Raw genomic sequence first — 23,693 nt, 5'->3', positions numbered from 1 at the left:
ATTGCCCCACAGGGTCTGCCTGGGCTCCTCCTTCCACAACTGTATTGCCAGCCCGTGAGGACCGTTCCTGGGCTCTTGGCAGCAACACAAGTCATCAGGCCTCTTGCTGTCTGTCACCTGCTCCCCTCATCTATCACACGAGCCTGATTCCTCAGCTTCAAAGGTTCTGCCAGTCACCAGAACTGGAAGAACTCTTGCACACTCAAGAGCGAGAACCTCTGCCGGGGGTGTTGGTGGGGTAAGATGCCCACACTTTGTGCGCTCCAATGGAGTGTCGCTCCTGGGGAGGTTGTCAGGTGGACAATACCATGCAACGGGCCAGGAGGGGCCCTTCCCTGGGGAGGGGGGCACCCACTGCTGTCTTGGGCTAGGGTGCTGAGACTCGACAACATTCTTTCAATTCACTGGGTCCCTTTTCCCAGCCCAGTGAACTCTGTAGGTTCCCCAGGGTCAAACATCTGCGTGTGGGGGTGAGGTACGCACTGGTGGCTTGTGCCTCTCTAGGAGCCCAGTGCAGCTGGAGCCGGAGCTACGGTCTCAGTTGTGAAGAAGAGGAAGATCAGAGCTTCCAGGGAAACGAGGCCGAGTGTCAGGTTCCAGTAGGACAAGTAGGAACTGAGAAACCGGGAAGGTGAGTCAAGACGCGTGGTTCGGAACACAGACCGTGACAGTGCCAGGCTGGTCAGAGGCCTGTTCACCGGTCCTGCTTGCTGTGTGGTCCACGAGCAGCGTTAATGCCTTTAAAGGAAGGAAGGCTTCGGACCACCCCGCTCTGCTTGGTGCGGTGAGATGGCGGGATTCTCATTTCAAACTAGTACTCCAGGTGGTTCTAGTGCCTATGCCTAAGGGGCATGTATGTGTGCATGCGTTTGGGCATGTATGCACGTGCATGGGTCTGTTAAAGCACACATGTGTATATGTGTATGTGTGTTATTTGTGTGTAAAGATAAACAGGTTGGTATTGTGTACATGTGTGCATTTGGTTGCATGTATCTCTGTGTTAATACATGCACATGTGTTTTCTATTTAAGTGTGTATATGTGCATGTATTTGTATGTGTGTTTCCTGAGGGGGACTTGGGGGGGGTTTGTAACTGGCTGGATGGTGGGGAGAGGGAAGAGGATGGTCAGGATATCTGATGGGTCTTGCCTGGGGACTTGGTGACTATAGAAGATTCCAGAAAGATGACTGACCTGCAGTCCACGACGCTACACAGCTAAGCAGACGTGCACACTGTAGTAGTTACACAATTCCAAGGAACCAGGAGGGCCGCTTTTGTCTTCACTCCAAACCCTTTTACAAAAGAACCATTGCAGCCCAGCAGAGCAATCTGAGAGGACTGCCTCCCCCCGCCTAGCTTTTGCGGCCAGCACCTTGCGGCTTCCCTAACCCGTGAAGGTGTGAGTTGCTGCAGGGCACTCAGCAGCAGCCCTCAGCCCCAGGTCACAAAGGGTGAGATTACTCAGCACCTGGGCCTTCTGAGCCCAGAGTCCCCATATTCTCCCTTTATCACTCAGATCGTCTCTTCAAACCCCCCAGGAGAGACAGGAGGTCTCTTGTCCACTAACAGATGCTGCAGGATCGATGAGACCCCTGCTTCTCTGTCTGCAGCATCCGTGGGTGCCCATGTGGGGTTTCCCCACCCCAGCAGGGGGTGGTGGAACAACCCGGTTGCAGGAAGTTGTCTCCTACCTGGGTCACTTGTGAATTTTCTTAATCCGATGTTTCTTCCTCCGTTCACTTCCCAAGTATTTGAGTGATGGAAACTTTGTCCTTGGGGAGTGCTGGACTACTCTCCAGTGCTGGTCTGTAACCGGTGGGCATGTGTGGAAAGACAAGTTCCCTGTCGCAGTGAGAGAAGGACCAGTTTCACAAGCCTTCCAGGTGATTCTCGTGTTTACCAGGCTCAGGATTCTCAACTAGACGCTCCTGTAAGTTCATGCCCAGAGAAGAAGCACGTGGTTTCTGCAGAAAGTGTAGGTCTGCCTCCCAGCCAGGGCTTCTAGGCTGAGAGCTCGTATCTCCTCTCTATGAGTCCATTCAGGAGGACCAACCAGAGTGGTGGTTTATTCTGTGAGCTGCACCTCTACAATTTCATTCATTCATTCATCCGTTCATTCATTCATTCAACAAGACTTTACTCTATGCCGAGCACCGTGCTAGGCATGGGAGATACAGTGGTGACTGAGACATGGTTCCTGCCTTCTAAGGCCTTGAAGTATGGTTGGGGAGACATCAGCTTCCAGTATGATGGAGGTTGGCAGCATGAGCAGGACAGCTTCCCTGGTCAGAGAATCAGGAAGCAATGATTTTTTTATTTTGAGGGAGAGAGAGAAGCTGAGAACTAAACCAAAGCATTGTAATTTGGTTATAGGCATTTTAGCATTCTAGATTTTTTTTTTCATTCATGATTCAAGAAATAAAAATAATAAACTTGTTTCTCGAAATGCTGTGAAGGTCTTTCTTAGGCCAGAAAGTGTCTTCCTTAGTTAGTCCATTATGGAAATTCATATGCAGTTACACACAGATAAAAGGAAGAACTGTTAAAATAAGCATGTTAGATTCTGGAATGGCTCCTACGAAAGCTGAGAGGAAACACCGAATCAACTTCTGGTATGAGATGACACCTGACTACATGCCTTTGGGGAAGCAAAAGTTTCTGGACGGCTCAGTCTGCAGATGCGACTCTGAAAGCTATTGGTGTGTATAGGCCTAGGAAAGAGGTCGCCAAGGGCGGTGGCTTGAAACCCTGGCTGCACCTTCAGAATCACCTGGGACCTTTTAAAGCTACCACATCTGGCCTCACTCTATTGACTCTGATTTAATTAGGGGAGCACCCAGATGTGGGTCTGTTTTAAAAGCTCCCCAGCTGATTCTAATGTGTAGCTGGTGTTGAAAGCTTGTGGCCGTGAGGGGGAGGGGCGGCACGTTGCAAGGAGAGGAGGGGGTCACAGATGCAGCCTTGAAGTACCCCTGTGGACAATGTCTGGGGAAAGGAGAGGGGGAGGAGCTACCAGGGATGTGGGTGGAAGCCAGGAAAGGAGCATTTCATAAGAACAGTGGTCAACATGTCACAGGCTGCACAGAGATGGAGAAAACCAGGGCCTGATGTGTCATTTAGGGCCATGCCAGCCACTGGTGGCTTTAGCAGCAGGCTTGTTAGCAAAGTGAGGGGTGGGAAGCTGGATCAGAGCGTGAAGAACAGTGAGATGTGGGTTGGACTTGGGAGGCGAGAACATGGACCCAGAGAAGGCAGACTGACTTCAAAGGCAAGGAGAGGCGGGGTTGTCAATGGAGGAGACCGTGCAATCGAGAGAATGACTTCATTGTTTGTTCAGCATGGGAGAGATGTGAGTGTGTCCAAACACTAATGTAAATGATCCAGTTGAGAGGAGGAGGTGAGTGGGTGAGAGAAGGCATCATTGAGGGGAGCAAGTTCCTAAGAAGGTCAAAGGGGAGAGAAGTGTAGGCACCCGACACAGCGATGGCAGCATTGACCGTAAATCAGAGAGATACCCTCCTCAGTCATAACAGGATGGAAGATGGAGAGGGTGGGGCAGGAGAGAAAGGACGGCTCGTCTTGCTGGGTGGGTTCCAAGAACATTCATTCACCCATCGTTTACTCATGGACGGGGTAACTTCCCTTGACACGTCCCTCTCTCCACTTCCTTTCTTCCTTGAAAGCAGGCAGGCCCTTTTCCTTTCCTCTCCTCACATGGCAGCCAGATCTGCAGCCACTGTCCCAGTCATGGGTGAGCTGGTGGGGGCCTGGCTGTCCTCTCTTCCTGGTCATCTTCTCCACCTGAGCTAGCCCACCAGCGCTGACCCCATGGCTTGGGTCCTGGAGAGGAAGCTGGGAGGTAAGAACCTGCCCTGAGACTCGTGGCTGAGCTCCGTTCCCAATCAGGGTCTATCTGCCTAGAAGTCTCTGTAGTGGGGGAGAGGCTCAGACGCTGAGCCACACCAGCCAGAGCAAAACATGTTTCTAGATGGAAGGGAAAATCAGGGCCTCCTCCCTAGTGCTGGTGTAAGCATGGGTCGGAGAGTCTCTTCTCTGAGGTGAGTCCCACTTGGACTTGTGTGGACATACTCCTCTGCAGTCACCCTGGCTGTCTTCCAGTTCCTTGAATGTTCTGGGACACCTCCCTCCTCACAGCTTTTGCATGTGCTGTTCTCTCCTTGCCTGGCTACCTGTAATCCATCCTTTGGGTCTTAGCGTTGACATCTCTTCCTCTAGAAGTCCTTCCCTGACTCCTGCTCTACGTTGGGAACAGGGTTCTAACCATCAACACTCTTCCCTGGAATCCGAGCCATCTAGGCATTCAAGTCTACTCCAGCTGACTGCCTATCTGTCCCAGGTAGAGAAAACGGGCCAAGGAGAGGAGGGCGGCCTGGCATTGTTGCCTGGTGTCAAGCGCCCTCTATATTTCCTTTAGGCACCCTTCAAATTCTGCCATTTATATTCATTTGTGTATTTGTCTAGTATCTGTAACCTACACCAAAATTTCAAACGCATGGAAATGGAGGCCACAACTATCTTATTTTCTACCAACTCCCCAGGTCTAAGTATAGAACAGGACATACAATAGCTCCTCAAAAATGCTTGCTGAGTAAGTACATGATCATTGACCGCCCTTAGGTGTGGGATGTCAGATCCGTTGATGGTGCTTTCCTCCAAGCCCATAGTCCAGGCTCACCTAAAGACATTTCTGCAGGTAGAGACTGTAACAGTCCCCAGTGTTCCGTCTCTTACGCTAAAGGCAACTCGGGCAGCATCCTTGTTTCTGACTTGTGATTATCATTGATTGAGCAGCTGAAATAGGCCTCCTCACTGTCCCTACATGCCTCTTCCATTTATAAGTTGCTTTTTAACAAATTATCCAAAAGTTAGCGACATCAAACATTTCATTTGCTCATGAATCCGTGGCTCAGGAGTTTGGGCAGGGCTCAGCCAGGCTTTTCTTCTGCTCTGTGTGGGGTTGTCTGGAATATTCACCCCACCACATTCAGCTCGTGGCTGGACTGGCAGGCCAAGGACAGGCACTCACACTTCCGGTACCATGATGCTCTTCCATGTTTCCTCCACGTGTTTCTCTCCAAGTGGCTAGCATCTGTTTAATTTCAAATTCCAATTGTTCATCGATGGGATAAAGAAAAGCAATTGACTTTTGTATATTAACCTGGTATCCTGCCACCTTAGTCTTCCGATGGAGACAATAGAAGTCCCCGAATCCCTGGCCCTTCGTTGTTCCCAACCTTCTCAAGTGATCTTCAACTTTTGGAATACTGAAGACGGCATCACATGTAGAAAGGGTAACTATTATTTTGTAAAACTTTTGTTTCAGTTATGCCTTTGAATATCTGTACTCAATCACAATGAAACACGTATTTTTTATTATGAGTTATTGCCAAAGCTTTTGAGAGCCTCTACCATAGAGGAGTTTCTTTCTTCAAAAATCACAAATTAAAGGTGGGCTTAGTTTAGCTCAGATGCTCCTTCAGCACCTGCCTCCTAAAAGTTTGTCAGGCAGCACCAGCGGTCTTGCCCTATGGGGTAGAGCAAGGCTTCCAGCTGTTGAGTTCAGTTCTCAACTGCTCTGGCCACCAAAGCCCTGCGGGATGTCTTTACTTTGAGACCATCTCGACCACCAGTTTCTGTTCAACAGTAAAACAACAAAGAGAACACACTCCAGGGAAGCAATCAACTGAGTAGTTTAGGAGGAACTCAAAGAGGGTAGGTCATGGTGGTTGTGTTAATTAAGCACTGACCTCTGGCCTCCTAGATTAGGTAGAACGAGCCCACAGGTTTGTACAGAGTTGACAAATCCCATTGTTCACGGGGCAGAAAAGTCTTCCCTGAGGTCTGGCAAGGGTATGGCCTCTGAGTCACTTAAAACCCGTGGTCCTTCTCAGCCTCTGCAGCTTGGAGGAAGTTGTGATGCAACCCAACAGTCGGTTTTGATTCTCCTAAGCACGCGCTGCCCTATGTGGAAAACATCTCTTTTTCACTTTCTGGGGCAGCCATCTATTCCTCCTCATCCTCTTCCTTCGCCTCCTCTCCCCGCCCTCCCCTTCGCATGTCACTCTCATTAAGGGAAAGAAAGCAGAGGGCAGGCACTAGCCTACCAGTCAAAGCTTCCAGCCGTTTTTCTGCCAGCCTACAGTCACTTCCAGGACGCAGGCAAGGTCCACATGTCCTCTGTTCTCTATTGCCCTCTCCAGCCTCGGCCCACGGGCAGATGGCCCTCCTCCCTCTCTCACGTGTGCTGGGAACCCAGGGCTTACTTGAGCATGTTCTGCCCCAGGCACAGGGCCCTCAAAAGAGGCTCCCTGACCGCCTACCCATGGCCCCTTTCTATGTCTGATACTTATCACCTTTCAGAGTCTCAGTGGCAAAGCCCAGCCTTAAAATTAAGTCAAAACTCACCCCAGTCAATGAGCCCAGCAGGGTCTGGCCCCTGCCCGCCTTAGCCTCCTCAGCCCCTGGCTACTTTTCTATCTCTTTCAGGGCTCCAGCCACATCAGCCTCGCCATTGCCCTGGCTAAGACTCTCCTTGCCTCATTCAGACCCTATTTCTTCTGCTTGGCTCATTCTTCCCTCCTCACATGCCCTGACTTCCTGGATTTCTTCCTGACATGTATCAGTTTTAACTGGGTCCTTGTGTATACAATGAGCTGTTCTGCACCTTTCTATCCACTTAGACTGTAGACCGTCTCAGGGCAAAGACTGTGGCTGAGATATTAAACCTTTTTCAGCTCATGGCACACATACACTAATTACTAAAATCCGGCAGCACACCAAAAATTTATATTTTTTGCCAATCTGACAAAATAGGTACAATTTTGATTCATTCACACTGGATGTTATTGTTATTGCTGTGTTGGCTGTTGTCAGTATTTTATTTGACAGTCTAAGGGAAAAATGGTCAGTGCCCTTGACTAAATAGCCATGTATTGTGTGTTTTAAAAGTTCTTACGGTACACCAGTTGAAAATCACTGCTATACCTGGTTGGTATCACCAATGCCTCGTACAACATCTGGCACAAACAGGTATGAAATAAATTTTTATTGAATGAATGATGATTGAGTGACAACACTTTTTTCCTGGGGCTGACCTGGCTTCCCCTAAAATTGTCTCAATGTTTAGTATGTCGCAAAATGTACAGTGATTTATCTTCTCACCTAAACATTCTTTCCACCACTTGCCTCAGTATCTGGGGCTCAGTCTTGACCCAGGCTTGGGGCTGTAGACTTGAAATCATCCCCAAAACTCCCTTCCTTCTGTTGGTGATGAAAACAGCACCAGGTGTTAGACTGATGGAGTCAGACCGGACCTTGGTTCAGCAGCCTCAGTAATTGAGTTCTGGCTAAGAAAGAATTCAGAGCTAAGACTCAAACTATATGAGAAAATTTACTTAGAAAGTCATAGAGGTGGAAGAAATGAGCTGTAGAAGAAATGAGGTCAGGAAACAAGTTACAGAGGCAAAAGAAGGGCCCTTGGAGTTTAAGAGAGAGAAAGGTAAAGTGCCTGAGGGAAGAAAATCAGGAAGGGAAAGGCTAGGGCTTGCTCCCAGGAGGGAGAGCCACACTGGGTCCTCTGGCTTGAGGGTATTTATTTGGAGGTCCAGGGGAGGATCCCAATAGAATGTTCATCAGCTTTCCAGGTGTGTCCTTTGAGGGCTGTGGTCTCCGCTGATTACTTGACACCAGAGCAGGGATCATTAGTCAGTGTAGCTGGTCCTGATGTCAGCCATTGGGTAGCTTGTCTGGTTTTGCTGCTTTTCTGGGACTGGAGCTGAAATACAACTGAGGTCTATATGTACTTGATGTGCGTCAGATCCTCACTGTTCTGGAGGCTTAGTGCTTGAGGGCTATTCTCCAGTCCCCTTGTTTGTTTCCTCTCTAAGGAAGTCTAACCCACATGACCAGCAACACAGGGGAGGAAAGGTCAGGGGAAGGTTTGAACTGCATGGCCAGCAATACGCTAGGGGAGAGAAAAGGTTTCCCTGGGGGGCAAGGTCCTTGTTTTCCAGTTTTGCCTGTTGCTAGGCACCTGGGACTTTCTACCCTGGTGACCTTCTGTACTCGGCCTATTGTCCTTGCTCTGCTCATGTCTGTCTAACTGCCTACTACCCTTCCTTGGTGCAGGGTTCAGTTTGTGAGATGTTCACTGTCAGTTTAGGAGAGTGAAAGATCCCTTCCCAGCTATTTCCTTTGTCCAGCTTCTCATGTGGGATTGCAGTCATCAGCAAGCTCTGCTTCATGAAGCTGATCACATCCTCCATTGTGCACAGCACCCTACCAACTTCTTTCAGGGGGACTGGTGGGACGGGCTGAATCTAGCTTTATTGTAGCTCACTGCAATCTCACCGAACCACAGAAATCTCTGATAATTTTTATTCATCTTTACCTAACATTACATTGTCCTGCATATCAATTGAATCTCATTCTAGAAGCAGAAATTAGTTCACAGTGCAAACAAGACCAGAGTCAGCCAATGGGTCCTAGGAAAGGGTGCTGTGGCAGATGCTGTGAAATGCCTACCCAAAAGCCAATCACAACTCTTTTCTCCCTTATTGTAAATGTAAAACCATCACCTTTTCAGACTCCCTTTCAGCTAGAGTCATGTAACACAGTCCTGGCCAATTCATTATGGCTGGGAGGCTTTCAGGTGGACTTCCCTCCCTGAATAAATAGGCATGGTTCCAGGGGCTTTGGCTCTTCCCCCTGATCTGAATCTGGAAGGAAGAAGTATCTAGGGGGACAGCCATCATCAGTATTAAGGACAAAAGCCACATGCTAAAGGTGACAAAAGGGGAAAGATAGGAGCCGGAGCCCTGAGGAATTAGCCAAGCTGCCTTAGATTTCTTGTTCTGTGAGAAAATCAAACTTCTAATTATTTAAGCCACAGCTGCTCAGGGTTTCTGTTACATGTTGCTGAATATACTCCTAATTGACAGTTATTTTGACTGCTTATTTTTAAACCGCAGGATAATTGTACTCTTCCTGACACAACACCCATGCACATGCCATCCCTCATCTAGTGACCATGGTAGTGATTCTTATCTGTAGTCACCCCCTCTAGACCACTGTCTCAGTTCACTTGCACCAATGTCAACTTCAACACTTACCTTGCAGTTTAGAGCTACTCTCCAGCTGCCAACTTACCCTGGGCCTTTGTCACCCTTCACTGCTGTTGGTGCCTGAGGCCCTGTTGCTGGCTGACTCCTGGCAAGAAGTTTTGGGTTTCCTGTGGTGTAGATGGCCCACCTCTGGCATCTGGACTGCCCTGCTAGCACTTTTTCTGGTCTTGTCCTGAATTAGAGTTTCTTGGCCATTGTGGGCAGAGAGAATGGCCTGAACAAAAGTATATGGTGACCAACTGTTATGGTTTGCCCAGGACTAAGGAAGTTCCTGGGATGCAGGAGCTTCATTGTTAAACTCAGGACAGTCCCAGGCAAACCAGCTGGTCACCTTGTTGGCATGTTTGGAGAATGTCAGAAATTCTGTATAGCTAGAGCAATGAAGCTGGAGACATGGCAGAGGCAGATCTCTGAGGGCTCTGCAGTCCATTTAATCCTGACCAGGAAGGGCCATTGAAGAGTTTTAGGTAGGTGTATTAGTTTCCTGGTGCTGCTGTAACAAATGATCACAAACTTGGTAATATAAAACAATAGAAATTTATTCTCGCATACTTTTGGAAGCCAGAAGTCTGAACTCAAGGGCTGTGTTCTCTCTAAAGGCTCTAGGAAGAATCCCTTTGTTGCCTCTTCCAGTGCCTAGTGGCTCAGTCATTCCTAGGCTTGTGGTCCTATCACTCCATTCTCTGCTTGCATTTCCACATGGCCTCCTCTTTGGTGTCTCAAATATACTTCTACCTTTCTCATAAAGACACTTGTCACTGGATTTAGGGTCCTCATGGGTAAGCCAGGGTGATCTCTTTTCAAGATCCTTAATTCCATCTGCAAAGACCCTTTTCCCAAATAAGATCACGCTCACAGGTTCTGGGGGTTAGGACACGGGCATATCTTTTGGGGGCCACCATTCAACTCACTGCAGCAGGGAAGCAACATGTTTGGAATATGGAAAGATTACTCTGAAAGCAGAGAAGAGCAGAGCTGCAGAGGGCATCTTCAGCTGTTAAGTAAGACAACATGGGATGATGGGGAGAAGTCAAGGAACATATACATGGAGTGCAACATGGCAGATGTGGATCCCCCTGGGGCATCTTCCTTTGCCAAGGCTGCTGATGGGATGTCCTTAGTCTTCTCCAACCACCATAGTCAAGGCTACTAATGGGATGTCCTAGCCTTCTCCAATCACCGTTGTCAAGGCCTTGCAGACTCCAGGGTCCTCCTGGCCCAGAGTGGCTGACAGGCCCAGGGATGGGTGTACCACTCTGCCTGCCTGAAGCTGGTCTTCAGAGTTCTGGTTTCCTGTCCTGGGACCAGCTAGTCTCTCTCATGTATCACTGACACCAGGAACATTCGTCCCAGCCCTTCAAGGCACGAGCTCCTTAATGGGGTCATCCATTCTTTCCACATACATTGGGTGAGTGCATGTTCTCTGCCAGAACCATGGACCAGACACAGCCCCTGCCTGCCAGGAGCTCACCGGTCACTCTGGATGATAGATGAGGGATAAATAACTTCAGCACCACATAAACCATGCCTGGTGTGCCTCACACAGCCTCAACAGGGCAGTCGGGCCACACCGTGCCCACAGATGACCTCAGAGATGGACTGTTTTACATTATGCCCCGACCAGTTCACACCCACAGGCATGGAGATAGGTCCTGACAGTGCTGAATGTTTAAACCTGGCCACTGGTTGGGAACCAGTTTTGGCTTTTTGTTTTGTTTCGTTTTGTTTTCATTTCATTTTATTTATTTATTTTTTAAATTTTATTATATTTTAATTTTAGAGAGAGGGTAAGGGAGGGAGAGAAACGTTGATGTGAGAGAGAAGCATCAATTGGTTGCCCCAATGTGGGAGTGAACCCTCAACCCAGGCATGTGCCCTGACTGTGAATTGAACTGGTGACCTTTTGGTTTGCAGGATGATGTCCAACCAACTGAGCCACACTGGCCAGGGCATCATTTTAGAAACTATACCAAGAACTCCCCATGAGAAGTGGCTTGGGACTTCCTCACCTCTGAGGTCAGGAAAGTCTCCTAGCAGATGCAGCTTCTGAGATGGGTTGGGAAGTAGCTGGCCGGGAGAAGACAGACCTGGCCTGTGGCAGGGAGAGTGTCCATGGCAGAGGACAACGTCTGTGGGGCGCTGAAGGGGAAAGAGTATAGCAGCTATTAATGATGGGAAAGAGCAATATGGCGGTTTCCAGAGTGTGCGAGAGAGAGAGGAATGGAAGATGAGACTGGAGAAGTAAACTGAGGCAGAAGTTCATGGTGGTCCAGGTTAAGTATTTTGGCTTTCATCTTAAAGGTGTTGGGAAGCCATCTTTAAATCAGCAGACCTGAAATAATTGTCAGTCAGGAAAAGGCCTGTTTCTCATGCCCACCCGCCATTGTTGTACACTTTGTACTGTTGAAATGGGTGCTCAGGATGCATTTGTTTTTAGAGAACGTGAACCCCTTTGCTCAGCAGCATGCAAGTAAGCAGGGAAACCCAAGATTCTGAGACCTTCTCATTTCTCTCTCATCCGCAGGAAGAGAACAGTAAGGCAGAGAGCGCAGGAGCTCTGGTGGAGAGTTGAGTAGCCAGGGGAAGCTTCTAGGATAGGGGAGGCCTGAGTAGGGGGGAGGCCGTGCCCCTATCTGTGGAATTCCTCCTGAGCTCCCAGGCCTGGGAAAGGTGGAAACAGGGCCCTGGTCTGCCCCGCCCCCGCAGAGCAGAGCTGTGGAACTGACACCAGCCCCGCATCCCCACAGCCTCCTGACTTCTCTCCCGTGTTTGTCTTGGCTCAGAGCTGCCTGGGGCTGTTTAAAGCAGACTCCATCCAGTCAAAGCTAAAGGAATCGGGACATGAAATCACAGAGGAGGGGGCTGAAAGGGACCTCAGATGGGGGTATAGAGGCGGTCACACAGCGGGCTGATAGCAGACCATAATGAGCACCCAGGAGTGCTGACTCCTTGCACGATGCTCAAACCACGCACCACGGAACTTCCCAAGTGGGTGAGAGGCTGACATGGGGCTGAAATCCCGAGCACCTTGATGCCCATCTTTCCAGGAAGCATTTGAGAGATGAAGGTGTCCAGAAGTGTGCTGAACCAGGAGTCGTGTCTCCGGTTCTTGCTTCCTAACACATAGATCTGTTCAGATGCTGTGCTCCAGATTCAGAGGCTGGGCCCCACCAGCAGGACCCCGTGGCTCCAGCAAGCGTCTAAAGGAGGCGCTGCTGACCCAAGGCCCTGGGCCATGCCCCACCACGGCCAGCCCCTTAACTCTCAGATCTTGATTCAGTCCTGCCTCCCCTGGGGCCCAGCATGGACCCTCCCGTGTCCTGCTCTGCACAGATGCTGGTGGGTCACATGTCCCACAGCTGAAGGCCTCCTCCGTCTGTCCTCCCCCACCATCTGCTGAGGCCCCATAATTATTCCAAGGCCTGGTGCCGTCTCACTCAGAGGGGAGAGTTCACGCAGCCCTGTAATGTAACCCAGACCCACGGCTGCTCGGGCAGGGGGTCCCCAGCTGGGTAATGAGCAGCCGGCTTTATTGAATTCCCTGGCTTGGCTCTCACTAATCACTACCTTCAGCAGAAGCAGCCCAGGCCTGTGAGAACCCATCGGAGCACCTTCATGGAAGACTTCTCCCCAGAGCCCCAGTCCCTGCTTCTTACACCTCTCCTCCTCCCCAAATACATTTAAATGACAGGATCAGGGAGGGAGACTCCCAAGGGTGCTGGCCTGTCCTATCCATTTAGCAGAAAGCATGGCTGACTCAGGTCTGGGGGCTCAAGCAGGGTAGACCAGAATGGGCTGCTGGTTTGACTTCGCTGGGGCTGCCCCATGTGGAAGTAAGACCTGCAGCTCCCACCCCTGTCTCCTAACCCTACTGACTTGCCTCTGACCTCTCCTTTCTGGAGGCCTGGGGCCCAAGGAGGGAGGGCTGTGGCTGAGTAGACTATGCTGTGGGCCAGGCCTTTCCAAAGAGAAGTGTAGGAAAGCAGCCTCTCTGCTCTGCCTTCCAGACTCCTGCTCAGGCTTCAAGACCCATGGTTGCAAAACAGCAAGCCTAGGCCTCTCTCTCTCTCCTCTCTGCCCCCACCCTTTGTAAGACCAAAAGAGAGTGCTTACTCTTCCATCATGCTCTTGCATGCTTGTTTTGTGGCCAAGACTGTGCCCTCCCTGTGAACAAGGACTGCGTCTATCTCTATGTACTTAGCACAAAGTAGGTGCTTTCAAAAACATCAAGTAGGAAAAGAGTGAGGAGATGCTTCCAGAGGTAGGAGGCTTGGTGTGTGCATGAGTGACATGACACGTGAGATGCCGGCATGGCGTCTCTGTGGGTCTCTTGGCATCCCCATGTGTGTGGCTGAGGTCTCCGTAGGAGAGAGGCCTGGCCAGTCTGGGAAATGGTGTCAGCTTTGTTGTCCTGTCCAGGCCCTAGTGGCTCAGGCATCCTATTAAGGGTGAACCTAAGGTCAAGGGTCACCCAGAGTTCACTGTCCAGGGTGACTTCCTGCCCACTGCACTTGGACAAGGCCTTGAAACCACCCTGGAGGGTGGGAAGGGTCTGTGGTGCCTCTGCCTTCCCACAGTGGTGTGGGCTAGAGGCTCTTCTGAGAGGAAGTCACAGCCCAGTCCTCCTTCTGGCTGAGCTGTGCCCGATGTCCTTGGGGAGGATGAAAGGCAGGGGTACCCCGCAAGGTCAGGCCCACCCAGCCCAGGCTCCACTCCCCAGAGAGCAGCTCTGGGGGAAGGGGTAGCCAGGTGGATGGTGAGAGTGGGCAACTGAGCCCTCATTTGGTCCTGGAGGCTTGGTGAGGGTGGGGTCCATGCCACCCACCAGAGAAGAGTTTGAGGGAGACAGAATGAGACAGAGCCCAGTCCAGGGGACTGTGGGCGGGAGGGGCCCAGGAGGAAGAGACTTCAAAGCGCCTCCAGAACAGCTTATAAACAGGCAGGGCTGGCAGGGGGGACGGCGGGGGCCTTTCTGGGGGGGGGGGGGGCTGGAAACTTGCACGGGTTGTGTAAAGAGCACGGGATGGGGCTCTGGGAGAGGAGGCCCTGAGCCCGCAGATCCCGGTCGGGCCCCGCCTAACCTCTCTGTGACTTGGTTTCCTCCAGCACATGGAGCTCACAGCAGCCTCTCCCTGGCGCCCTCCTGGGGCCGGCGTGAGGGTCAGGGGTGATGATGTCAGCGAAAACGCTGTGTGGGCTCCCAGCCCTGATCAGATGTTATTTATTATTCTGAGCTGTGTTTTGTGGGAGACTTGGAGGGGCTCAGAGGGAGAGCTGGAGAGTTGTAGGGCTCCTTCTTCCCTAGTGCCATTTTGAGAGTTCTTGAAGCAGAACGGCCAGGAGTGGGGCCCTGGGATGGAACAGCCATAGCTCTGGACAGGACTGAGCTGGATGTGGGCTCTCTCCATCCACCTGGAGCCACTGGCTAGGAGGACAGCTGTCCCTGCTTTGCTGCCTGCCCCTCCCTCCTTCCTCTACTCTGTGTCCCTCCTTCTTCCCCATCCTTCTCCCCACCATACTCTCAAGTGACTCCCCAGAAATCAGCCTCTTCTCCCTGGAAACTTGTCCACATAATGGGGCTGTGACAATTTTTCTAAGTCCTGCTTATAAATATGTCACCGTCCATTTCCCTTGGTGATGTCAAAGGAGGCTGCACAGAGCACGGCCGTCAGCGTGAGCTGAGGCCCCACTCTGAGCAGCTGGAACATGGGTTGATGAAATTACAGGGGATTCAAAGCAGCCGGCGTCGCCCGCTGTCTGGCTTCATTACTGGGACCGGCCTTGGAGGGAAGTTTATTCCAGTAATTGAGAGGATTAGGATCTGACACCCTTCATTAACTCTTTGACATAAGCAGAAAAGACAGATCTCGCAGAATGACCCACACAACAGGAAGGAATTGGCTCAGGTGTGGAGAAGGCGGCACATCACCCTGAGAGGAAGGAAAAAGGTCTGTAGGGCAGAAAAAAGTGTCCTGCTTTTTTCTCGTAGTCAAATTGGATGGTGAACTGTAGCCTGTCGGGCAGAGTGGACCTGGAAGGGAAAGGGCCTGGGTTCAGGACTCGGTGTTCCCGTCTGTAAGATGAGAGCATCGCTGAGGACTTTCCAGGTCCCTCTGGCTCTGCCACGGCTGTGCCCACCCCATCCACCATCCTTGGGACACAGCAGATCAGAGACTGACCCCCAAATCCTTTATGGTTTGACCTTGAAAAGATGCCTCTCTCTTCCAGGGACCTCTCATCCCTTGGGAATCAAGTGACCAAGTCAAAAACACTCAGCTGTCCCCTTTACAGTGGCGCTTTAGATCAGAGCTGTTTCCTGCCAAACAGGAGAAAAATTGCCCCCACCCGCAGCAGCTTCTGGCTCTTTTCCCAACCCCCTCCACAAATACAGCCCCCGTTGTTTCACAGACGTCTCATCCAGCCTGTAAATGCCAGAGTTTGGGATGTACCTTGACAACAGTTCTGAAAGATGGGGATGGGCGGAGCAGTTTCCAGAGGTCCCTGCCCACCCCCGGGGCAAGCTGGTGTCCTCCTTTCCTGTGTTAATGGTAATGTAGCTGTGCGGCCCTGGTGAGTGGTTTAGCTTCTCTGTGTGTCCTTTCTTCAACTCTAAAGTGAAGGTACAGTTTGTTGTGAGGATTAAACAAGATGCCACATATGTAGCACCCAGGAAATACTAGCAATTAGTATTGCTGCCACTGCTTCCTGTGGGTGACCTTGGGCAAGTCCCTCACTCCATGCAGCTGTGAGCTTTCTCCTTTGTAAAGTAAGGGAAACGAGACAACTGAAAAGTCCTGGTGCTCCCAAAGAGCTCGTTGAACGCAGCCATCAAGCCATAGCAAGGGCAGCTCGGCTGTCCAGCGCCCTCCTGAGACAGCATCGGCTTTCCTGGAGCCACGAGCGTGTCAATGGAGGAGCGAGGAATGTGATATGTCCTGGCAGCCGGTGAGCCGGAGCATATCTGGTATGTGTGTCGGGAATGATTTGGGGAAAATTCACCGAAGTTGGAACTTGAGACACAAACTTCCCAGGACAGGGAGATAGGGAGCTGTCCGTGCTCACCCCCCCCACCCCCCGCCAAAGGAACCTGGTGCTGGAGTGGGAGTCAGCTTACACGGCTGCACAGCCGCTGCTCAGGCCCGCCCTGGAATGGCCGTGAACTTGTTGTTTTTCCACGTCATTTGCTCTCAAATGTGCTATCGGGCAGGGCGATGCTAACCCTGCGGCGGCAGGTCCCTCCTCGTAACAAGCGATTGTGTGTTCTTTAGAGGTGGCCGAGGGGAGGAGGGGGCCCGGCGCAGGAGGTGGGGGAAAGGGAAACAAACCGCTCCTTTACAGTGAGCTTTCGTGTCCTGGAGCCAGCTCCCCCCAAAGCACATGCCATTTCTGGCCCTTGAAGGGGTTAAAGGCCTCCTGGAGTCAAAAACAAGCAGGTGTCCCACCGTGCCAGATACGCAGCCTAAACTGCTTCCAGCTTTTTTTTTTCCCCTTCTGCAACAAGTCTGTGATCAGCCACAGGACGGAGGAGCCAGCAGCCTGCCTGTGACAGGCATCAGGTTAGCTCGCTCCTATTCGGGGGGTGCCCAGGATAGAAATCCAGGCCGGACCCCTGCTGGGGCTCCTCTCCCTGCATACTCAGGAGAGGGGGTTCCCTCGCAAAAACCTTTCTTTTCTCCAAAGTCACACAGCCCTGCAGGCTCCACTGACTTGGTGGAGGCAGCCCCGGCCTTACCAGCAGCAAGGAAGCCTACTGAGGGGGTGAGGACAGGTGTCTGCAGCCCCTGAGAAGCAGAAGGCCCTGGTGGGCCCCAGACCCTGGCAACGTCACAGGGGAGACCTCTGGACGCTGCAGACCGCACCATGGGGGCCCCAGGGTGCCACCAGTTCTGGTCCCGCTGGGGGCAGGTGGCAATGCTGCTACTGCTGCTCAAGGTGCCCCCGAGGGGCCTGGCACTGCCGCCCATCCGCTATTCCCACGCGGGCATCTGCCCGAACGACATGAACCCCAACCTCTGGGTGGATGCCCAGAGCACCTGCAAGCGGGAGTGTGAGACGGACCAGGTGAGTGGGAATCTGGGAGCCTGAGATGGACCCCATGAGTGTGTTAATGAGGAAGAGTGGGAGCCGTGGGGTGGGGACAGGACCCAGGACAGGTAAGCAGCTCAGGCCCCCAGGCCACATGGAGATAAACAGTGTGTGATGTCTGTCTAACTCTAATGAGACCCAGAAGAAGAGATGGTTGTGATATTCAAGTTCATTAGGGACTGAGAAGACTTGAATTCCTGGTCTCATGTTTGCTGAGGGTGGGCTCTGAGCCAGGACTGTGTCAGCAGCCCATTGACAGGTGAGAAGAGACACTCAGGATGCTGCAGCGAGCAGCCCGCAGTCCCACAGCCAGAGACGGGCTGGGAACCCACGCCTGTCTGACAACAAAGCCTCCAGGCCACCTCCCAAGGGGCTTAGACGCCGACTCTGAGCGCAGACTAGGCTGACAAGGGGGGTGGACAGGCACAGTTCTGTGTGGACTCTGTCGGTGTCCCTAGGAGGAAAGCAGACTGGGTTTCGACCTGCCAGGTTCCTCAGTCTCCCTTCTGCTCTGGTCAGAGCAGCAAACAGGGTGGGCTGGGCCCAGGGTGATTCTCTCCCAGCTGCTGGGCCCAAGGGCTATTCCTGTCACTTTCCCCAGCAGTCAAGACCTTGCTGGTACCCGGCACCTGCCTGGGCAGAGGCACTTCCTGCCAGCCTGGACAGCTCCTGGGCTTAGGGCTGGGCTGGACACCACCAGGGAACATGAGAGACCCTGGTGCTCCCTCTGCCAAACGCGTGTAACCTACAGGAGAGCACGGGGTCGCCCTGGAGGGAGTGGCCTCTGCCTCCCAGTGCCCAGGGGACAGTTCTCAGGCTTCTCAGGCCAGAGGCTGCCAGTGAGCAGTGGCAGAGCAAACGGACAGGAAGAGAAGCCAGGGGGGCATGACAGAATTTTTCCACCTCCCTGAAGCTGTGCTGTTCGTTGACTACATTTGAAGGGAAGCCTGTTTCACTGGCCTGATCAATCAGGTGGGGCTTGGGGACGACGAGACGCCAGCTGGGTCTGTGTGGGGCTGGAGACTCAGACAGCCTATGGGTACATTCTGGGCCCTTAAGGATCCCCTCTAGGTTTCTTGTGCCCCAAAATAGCCTCCCCGTGGTCCCTGAGGACCCAGGCTTTCATGGACCTCTGAGTCCTGAGGAGTTTCCGGGGCCAGAGTCTCCTAGGGACTGGAATGGCCCCCTGGCCGAGGAGCAAGCTTTCCTGCCTGCTCCCTCTACCCCTCCTGCGCTCAGTACTCCACTGGGTCTTTCTCCTGCAGACCCCAGCTCTGAGCTCTGCCCATCTCTGTCCAAAGCCTCCCCTGGTGAGGCATAGAAGCTTGTGCCAAGTGAGGGCTGCAAAACAAAGTCCCCATTCTGAGCCAGGAGGGGAAAACAGTAAACAAGCCAGGCAGGCAGGCTCCACACAGCCGGGTGGGGGATCTTTCCCCCTCTTAGCTGATGTGGAATGTCAGAGGCTGAAAGAAAAGTCGGAACTGCAAGAGGCCAACCCTAGTGGGGAGTAATTCACAGAGCTACTACCAGGGTGGGGGATTAGGAGCGGTGCCCGCCAGCCCTGTGGGTATGGTGTGTTATTATGGAAAACACCACGTGAAATTTTTGTTTGAGTCGGCCCCAAGCATACTGCTAATTTCGAGGAATTAAACTAATGCCTGATGTGGCTCCACAGGAATCAGAGGGAATTATAGCCTGTAAGTCCTCTGACGGCCTTGCTGACCTTCACACCCAAGGGGACTTTTTCCCTTGTTGATTTCCCCATGAAATGCCCCCCGTGTTGGAACTGGGCACCAGGGTCTGGCACAGCTCACGGTGTCGGACCAGGCATCCTGGGCCTGTCCTGCCTGCCCTTCCTCCTGGCTTTGCACTAATGTGAGCTGCTGCTTCTGAAGTCTATGAGAACCGCCTCAAACAGCTGTCCCCGCAGTGTCCCGCTTTTCCTTTTCAGCATTCGGTGTGACCTCTTCAGTTGGGCCAGGGCATTCTCACCCCAATGGAAAAAAGACAAAAAGGCATTTGTTCCTACGTAGATCTCATCTGTGGTCACTACACGATATGTGTGACATAGAGAAAAAACGTCATTTCAGACTTCCGTTCACCTGGCGTTTGAACCCCTTTTCTACCATGTCCCAGCCCTGCGCACCTGGCGTCCTCCCTTTGAGGCTCTGCATTCTCATCTGTAAAATTGCAGTAAGAAAAATTCCACTCTGGGAGGGATGTGGCCAGTCCCTTCCCACACTACTAGCTGTGTGACCATGGGCAAATTGCCTAACCTCTCTGTGTCTCAGTGAAGTGAGGATAATGGTATACCCACCTCAGAGGCTTGTGATGAGCATTCAATAAATTGACAAATGTGAACATGCTTAGAAGAGGGCCTGGCAAGTAAATCGTAGGTGCTCTGTACACATTAGCTGTTTTTATAAAGCCTTTTGCTCATGATAGATGAACACAGATTAGTTCCCTTCCATAGAAACCATGTGGTAGGGTGGGGGAAGCCGGTGCTCTTTTCCTTCTGCTCACTCAGGCCTCTTGACTTGGCTCTCTTCAGGAGTGCGAGACCTATGAGAAGTGCTGCCCCAATGTGTGCGGGACCAAGAGCTGCGTGGCAGCCCGCTACATGGACATGAGAGGAAAGAAGGGCCCAGTGGGCATGCCCAAGGAGGCCACATGCGATCATTTCATGTGCCTGCAGCAGGGCTCTGAGTGTGACATCTGGGACGGCCAGCCCGTGTGCAAGTGCAAGGATCGCTGCGAGAAGGAGCCCAGCTTCACCTGCGCCTCGGATGGCCTCACCTACTATAACCGCTGCTACATGGATGCCGAGGCCTGCTCCAAGGGCATCACGCTAGTTGTGGTCACCTGCCGCTATCACTTTACCTGGCCCAACACCAGCCCCCCGCCACTGGAGACCACCATGCATCCCACCACAGCTTCCCCGGAGACCCCCGGGCTGGACATGGCGGCCCCGGCTCTGCTCAACCACCCTGTGCACCAGTCGGTTACCGTGGGGGAGACCGTGAGCTTCCTGTGTGAGGTGGTGGGCCGGCCCCGGCCTGACATCACCTGGGAGAAGCAGCTGGAGGACCGGGAGAATGTGGTCATGAGGCCCAACCACGTGCGTGGCAACGTGGTGGTCACCAACATCGCGCAGCTGGTCATTTATAACGCCCAGCTCCAGGACGCTGGCATCTATACCTGCACAGCCCAGAATGACGCTGGTGTCCTGCGCGCTGACTTCCCACTGTCGGTGGTCAGGGGAGGTCAGGCTGCAGCCACCACTGAGAGCAGCCCCAACAGCACGGCCTTCCCTGCAGCCGAGTGCCTGAAGCCCCCCGACAGTGAGGACTGTGGCGAGGAGCAGACCCGCTGGTACTTTGACGCCCAGGCCAACAACTGCCTCACCTTCACCTTCGGCCACTGCCACCGCAACCGCAACCACTTTGAGACCTACGAGGCGTGCATGCTGGCCTGCATGAGTGGGCCGCTGGCCGTGTGCAGCCTGCCCGCCCTGCAGGGGCCCTGCAAGGCTTATGCTCCACGCTGGGCCTACAACAGCCAGACGGGCCAGTGCCAGTCCTTCGTCTACGGCGGCTGCGAGGGCAACGGAAACAACTTTGAGAGCCGAGAGGCCTGCGAGGAATCCTGCCCCTTCCCTTGGGGGAGCCAGCGCTGCCAGGCCTGCAAGCCGAGGCAGAAGCTCGTGACCAGCTTCTGTCGGAGCGACTTTGTCATCTTGGGCCGTGTTTCTGAGCTGACTGAGGAGCCCGACTCGGGTCGTGCCCTGGTCACCGTGGACGAGGTCCTGAAGGATGAGAAGATGGGCCTCAAGTTCCTGGGCCGGGAGCCGCTGGAGGTCACGCTGCTCCACGTGGACTGGACCTGCCCCTGCCCCAATGTGACCGTGAGCGAGGCGCCGCTCATCATCATGGGGGAGGTGGATGGCGGCATGGCCATGCTGAAGCCTGACAGCTTTGTGGGAGCGTCCAGCACCCGGCGGGTCAGGAAGCTGCGTGAGGTCATGCACAAGAAGACCTGTGATGTCCTCAAGGAGTTCTTGGGCTCACACTGAAGCGCCCCCTCCCCTGACCCTTCCCTGGCCCTCTCCCACCTACCTACCCTGACGCCCTTCAGCAACCCGGGCAAGGTCACATTTGACAGTCTTAGGCCAGCAGAGGAATATCCATTAGAGGGTCTTAGATCAACTTCTATTCTTTGGGTTCAGTAAGGGTTTCATATCTTTTTTAGCTGAGGGAGACAAAAGAAGTCAAGAGACACTGCAAATTATTCCTGATGACCAATGTGCTTGGGCGCTATTATCCTCTCCTTGCCGGCCACCCCATTCCCCTGGCTCTCCCAGCTGCCCTACCGCCAGCTAGCCTCCCAGCCAGGGATCTAGAGGTGACGGCTGCATGGGGGTCAGAGGGCTCATGGAATGAATTGGTTTGCAAAAGGGGTAGGTGAGGAGAGGAAGGAGGGTCCAGGGACTCATGTGATAAATTCCCACCTAGACCACTCTGAGCACAGACCACTTCATGTCAGGAGTCATGGGAAGTGGGGAGCAGGGGGCATGGTCCAGCCCAGCACACAACACGCCTTGGGTGGAGGCTTCTTGGCAGGTGCCCTTGGGTGGCGGTCAGCCTGCGCTTCCACCAAGTTGTCCCTGTGGTCTCTGAGGCCACCAGCAGGATACTTGTTTCTCACGTTTCTTCTCCGTGGCTTTATTGATTGGTTTGTTGATTGTTGATTTATTAATTCAGTTCTGTTCAGTCCAATGCAACAGACATTTTCAGAACGTTTACTGGGTGCCAGGTGCTAGGACCGCAAAGAGCTGCCAGCCACTGCCTAGCTCACAGTGACCGGACACAGATGTCCAGGTCCTGGGGTTCCCCCAGCGGCAGACCCTTGACTGGCCTTCCCAGCCATCAGATGGTCCCATTTGACAGTCAGCATGCTGTCATCTGTCACTGGCTTCCTTGGACATATAGCAGATAGAAGCCCTGGGATCTGTTTTGGTAGGAAGAGAAAAAGGAAGAAGGAAAGCAGGGAAGGGGGCTGGGGAAAGAAGGAGGCAGGAGGAAGGCGCAGAGGCGGGCCAGGGCAGGGAAGCAATGCTGCTCGATGCTTCCATCTGGTGGTGGCTGCAGGATCCGCAGGGACCTGGAGGGAGGCTGTAGGTCCGGCTTGGGGGGGCCGGTTTGGGGATGTGGCAGCCTATTGGTATTTTTGCTTTTGGACTTCCTGCACAGATCCAGCCCCGAGAACTAGATAAAGGATCCGGGAAACCCACTGTCAGCTCTCCCACTGCCCCTAGACCCCCCTCAGCCCTTCATTCTGCCCACGCCCCTCCAAATCTCAAGAAGGTCATTGTGGGGCGTCTTTGTTGCTTCCTCAGATGTAGGGAGGAAGATACCAATTAAAAGCTAATAGTATCAACAGGTCTTCTTGTGTGATTCATTTGAGCTAATGTGTGTGTGTGGAGGGGGAGAGTGGGTGGTGTCATTTGCTTTGGTGACTGTGCAGGAGGGAAGTCTAGCTAATGGGACCACGTCCCCAGGATGGAGAGACACTGCTAAACTTGGCCCCTTTGCAGCTCCAAGGCTCCTTAGCTGTGGTGCTCTGTGAATTAGGCACTCAGGCCAGGTGACTTTCCGAAGAACACAGAGGGAGGAAGGAGTGGGGCTCAGGCCTTGCGTCTCAGTCCCTCACCCAGTCATGACAGCGTGGCGAACCAGAGGCAGGCGGAGGAAACAGAAATGGAGGTGGGCGCATGCTGCCCAGCTGTGACTCCTTAGGGAACCTTTGGGTGAGGCCCGGTCCCAAAGCCCCAGGTGTGCTCAGAGCATGGGGCTCAGTTTCCAGGATGGGGATAGCAGCACCTTTGGCCTCAGCTGCTTGGGGCTACTCCCATGCCCTGGAGGTGAGTTCAGAGGCCTGTAGCCCTGGCTCTGAGGTTGGGAGCCAGCTAAGCACCAGAGACCATATCCCTGGGTCTTCCTGGGCCATAGGCCTGAAGAGGAATCCAGGCCCAGTCCAGCCCAGCCCAGCCTTCCTTAGAGATAATTCCCTGCAATGTGAGGGGCCACGGTAAAGAAGATAAGCTGCTTCCTGCTGGAGGAATGGGAACTTCATTGCCTTTGGGGAAATGTTGAGCAGAACACTTAGCTACGGAGAAGGTGTGAGCACCAGCCACAGGCCCCCCCACCTCAGGTTGGGGACTGGGGAGGGGAGGACTCTGCTCCTCACTCACCCTCAGAGGCTTGGAGACATTCTGGTGCATATGCTTCTAGGCCAAGGTGCTCCAATAAACAGAAATTACCTTAGAGCCTGAGGTGGCAAACGTCAACATGCCAGCATCTGTCGCCTCCCGTCTCCCCCACGCGTGCACAGCTGTGGGGCCTGAGCCTGTGGCACCTGGTGGAGATGTGAGGTTCAGGGGTTCTGATCTCAGGGGTCCCTTTCAC

At 53.0% G+C, this 23,693-nt stretch overlaps 1 protein-coding gene across 1 annotated transcript; it reads left to right on the top strand.

Moving 5' to 3' along the window:
* The first annotated feature begins 16,659 nt into the window (after positions 1-16,659).
* WFIKKN2 (WAP, follistatin/kazal, immunoglobulin, kunitz and netrin domain containing 2) lies at positions 16,660-22,665 on the top strand. Its single transcript, XM_090291101.1, has 2 exons — positions 16,660-17,205; positions 19,781-22,665. Exons 1-2 carry the CDS (start codon positions 17,005-17,007, stop codon positions 21,299-21,301), a joined length of 1,722 nt encoding a protein of 573 aa, XP_090147227.1. The 5' UTR covers positions 16,660-17,004; the 3' UTR covers positions 21,302-22,665.
* The last annotated feature ends 1,028 nt before the right edge of the window (positions 22,666-23,693 follow it).

Source organism: Furipterus horrens, unplaced genomic scaffold, assembly GCF_987537825.1.
Source record: "Furipterus horrens unplaced genomic scaffold, mFurHor1.1.pri manual_scaffold_11, whole genome shotgun sequence".
Taxonomy (NCBI): Eukaryota; Metazoa; Chordata; class Mammalia; order Chiroptera; family Furipteridae; genus Furipterus; species Furipterus horrens.
This window is presented reverse-complemented; position numbering and strand designations above follow the sequence as displayed.

Excerpts from the sequence above, each read along its gene's own strand:
- WFIKKN2 (XM_090291101.1), top strand. The coding sequence starts at position 17,005 with ATGGGGGCCCCAGGGTGCCACCAGTTCTGGTCCCGCTGGGGGCAGGTG. Across the intron at positions 17,206-19,780 it reads GGGAGTGTGAGACGGACCAG|GAGTGCGAGACCTATGAGAA; the intron begins GTGAGTGGGAAT and ends GGCTCTCTTCAG.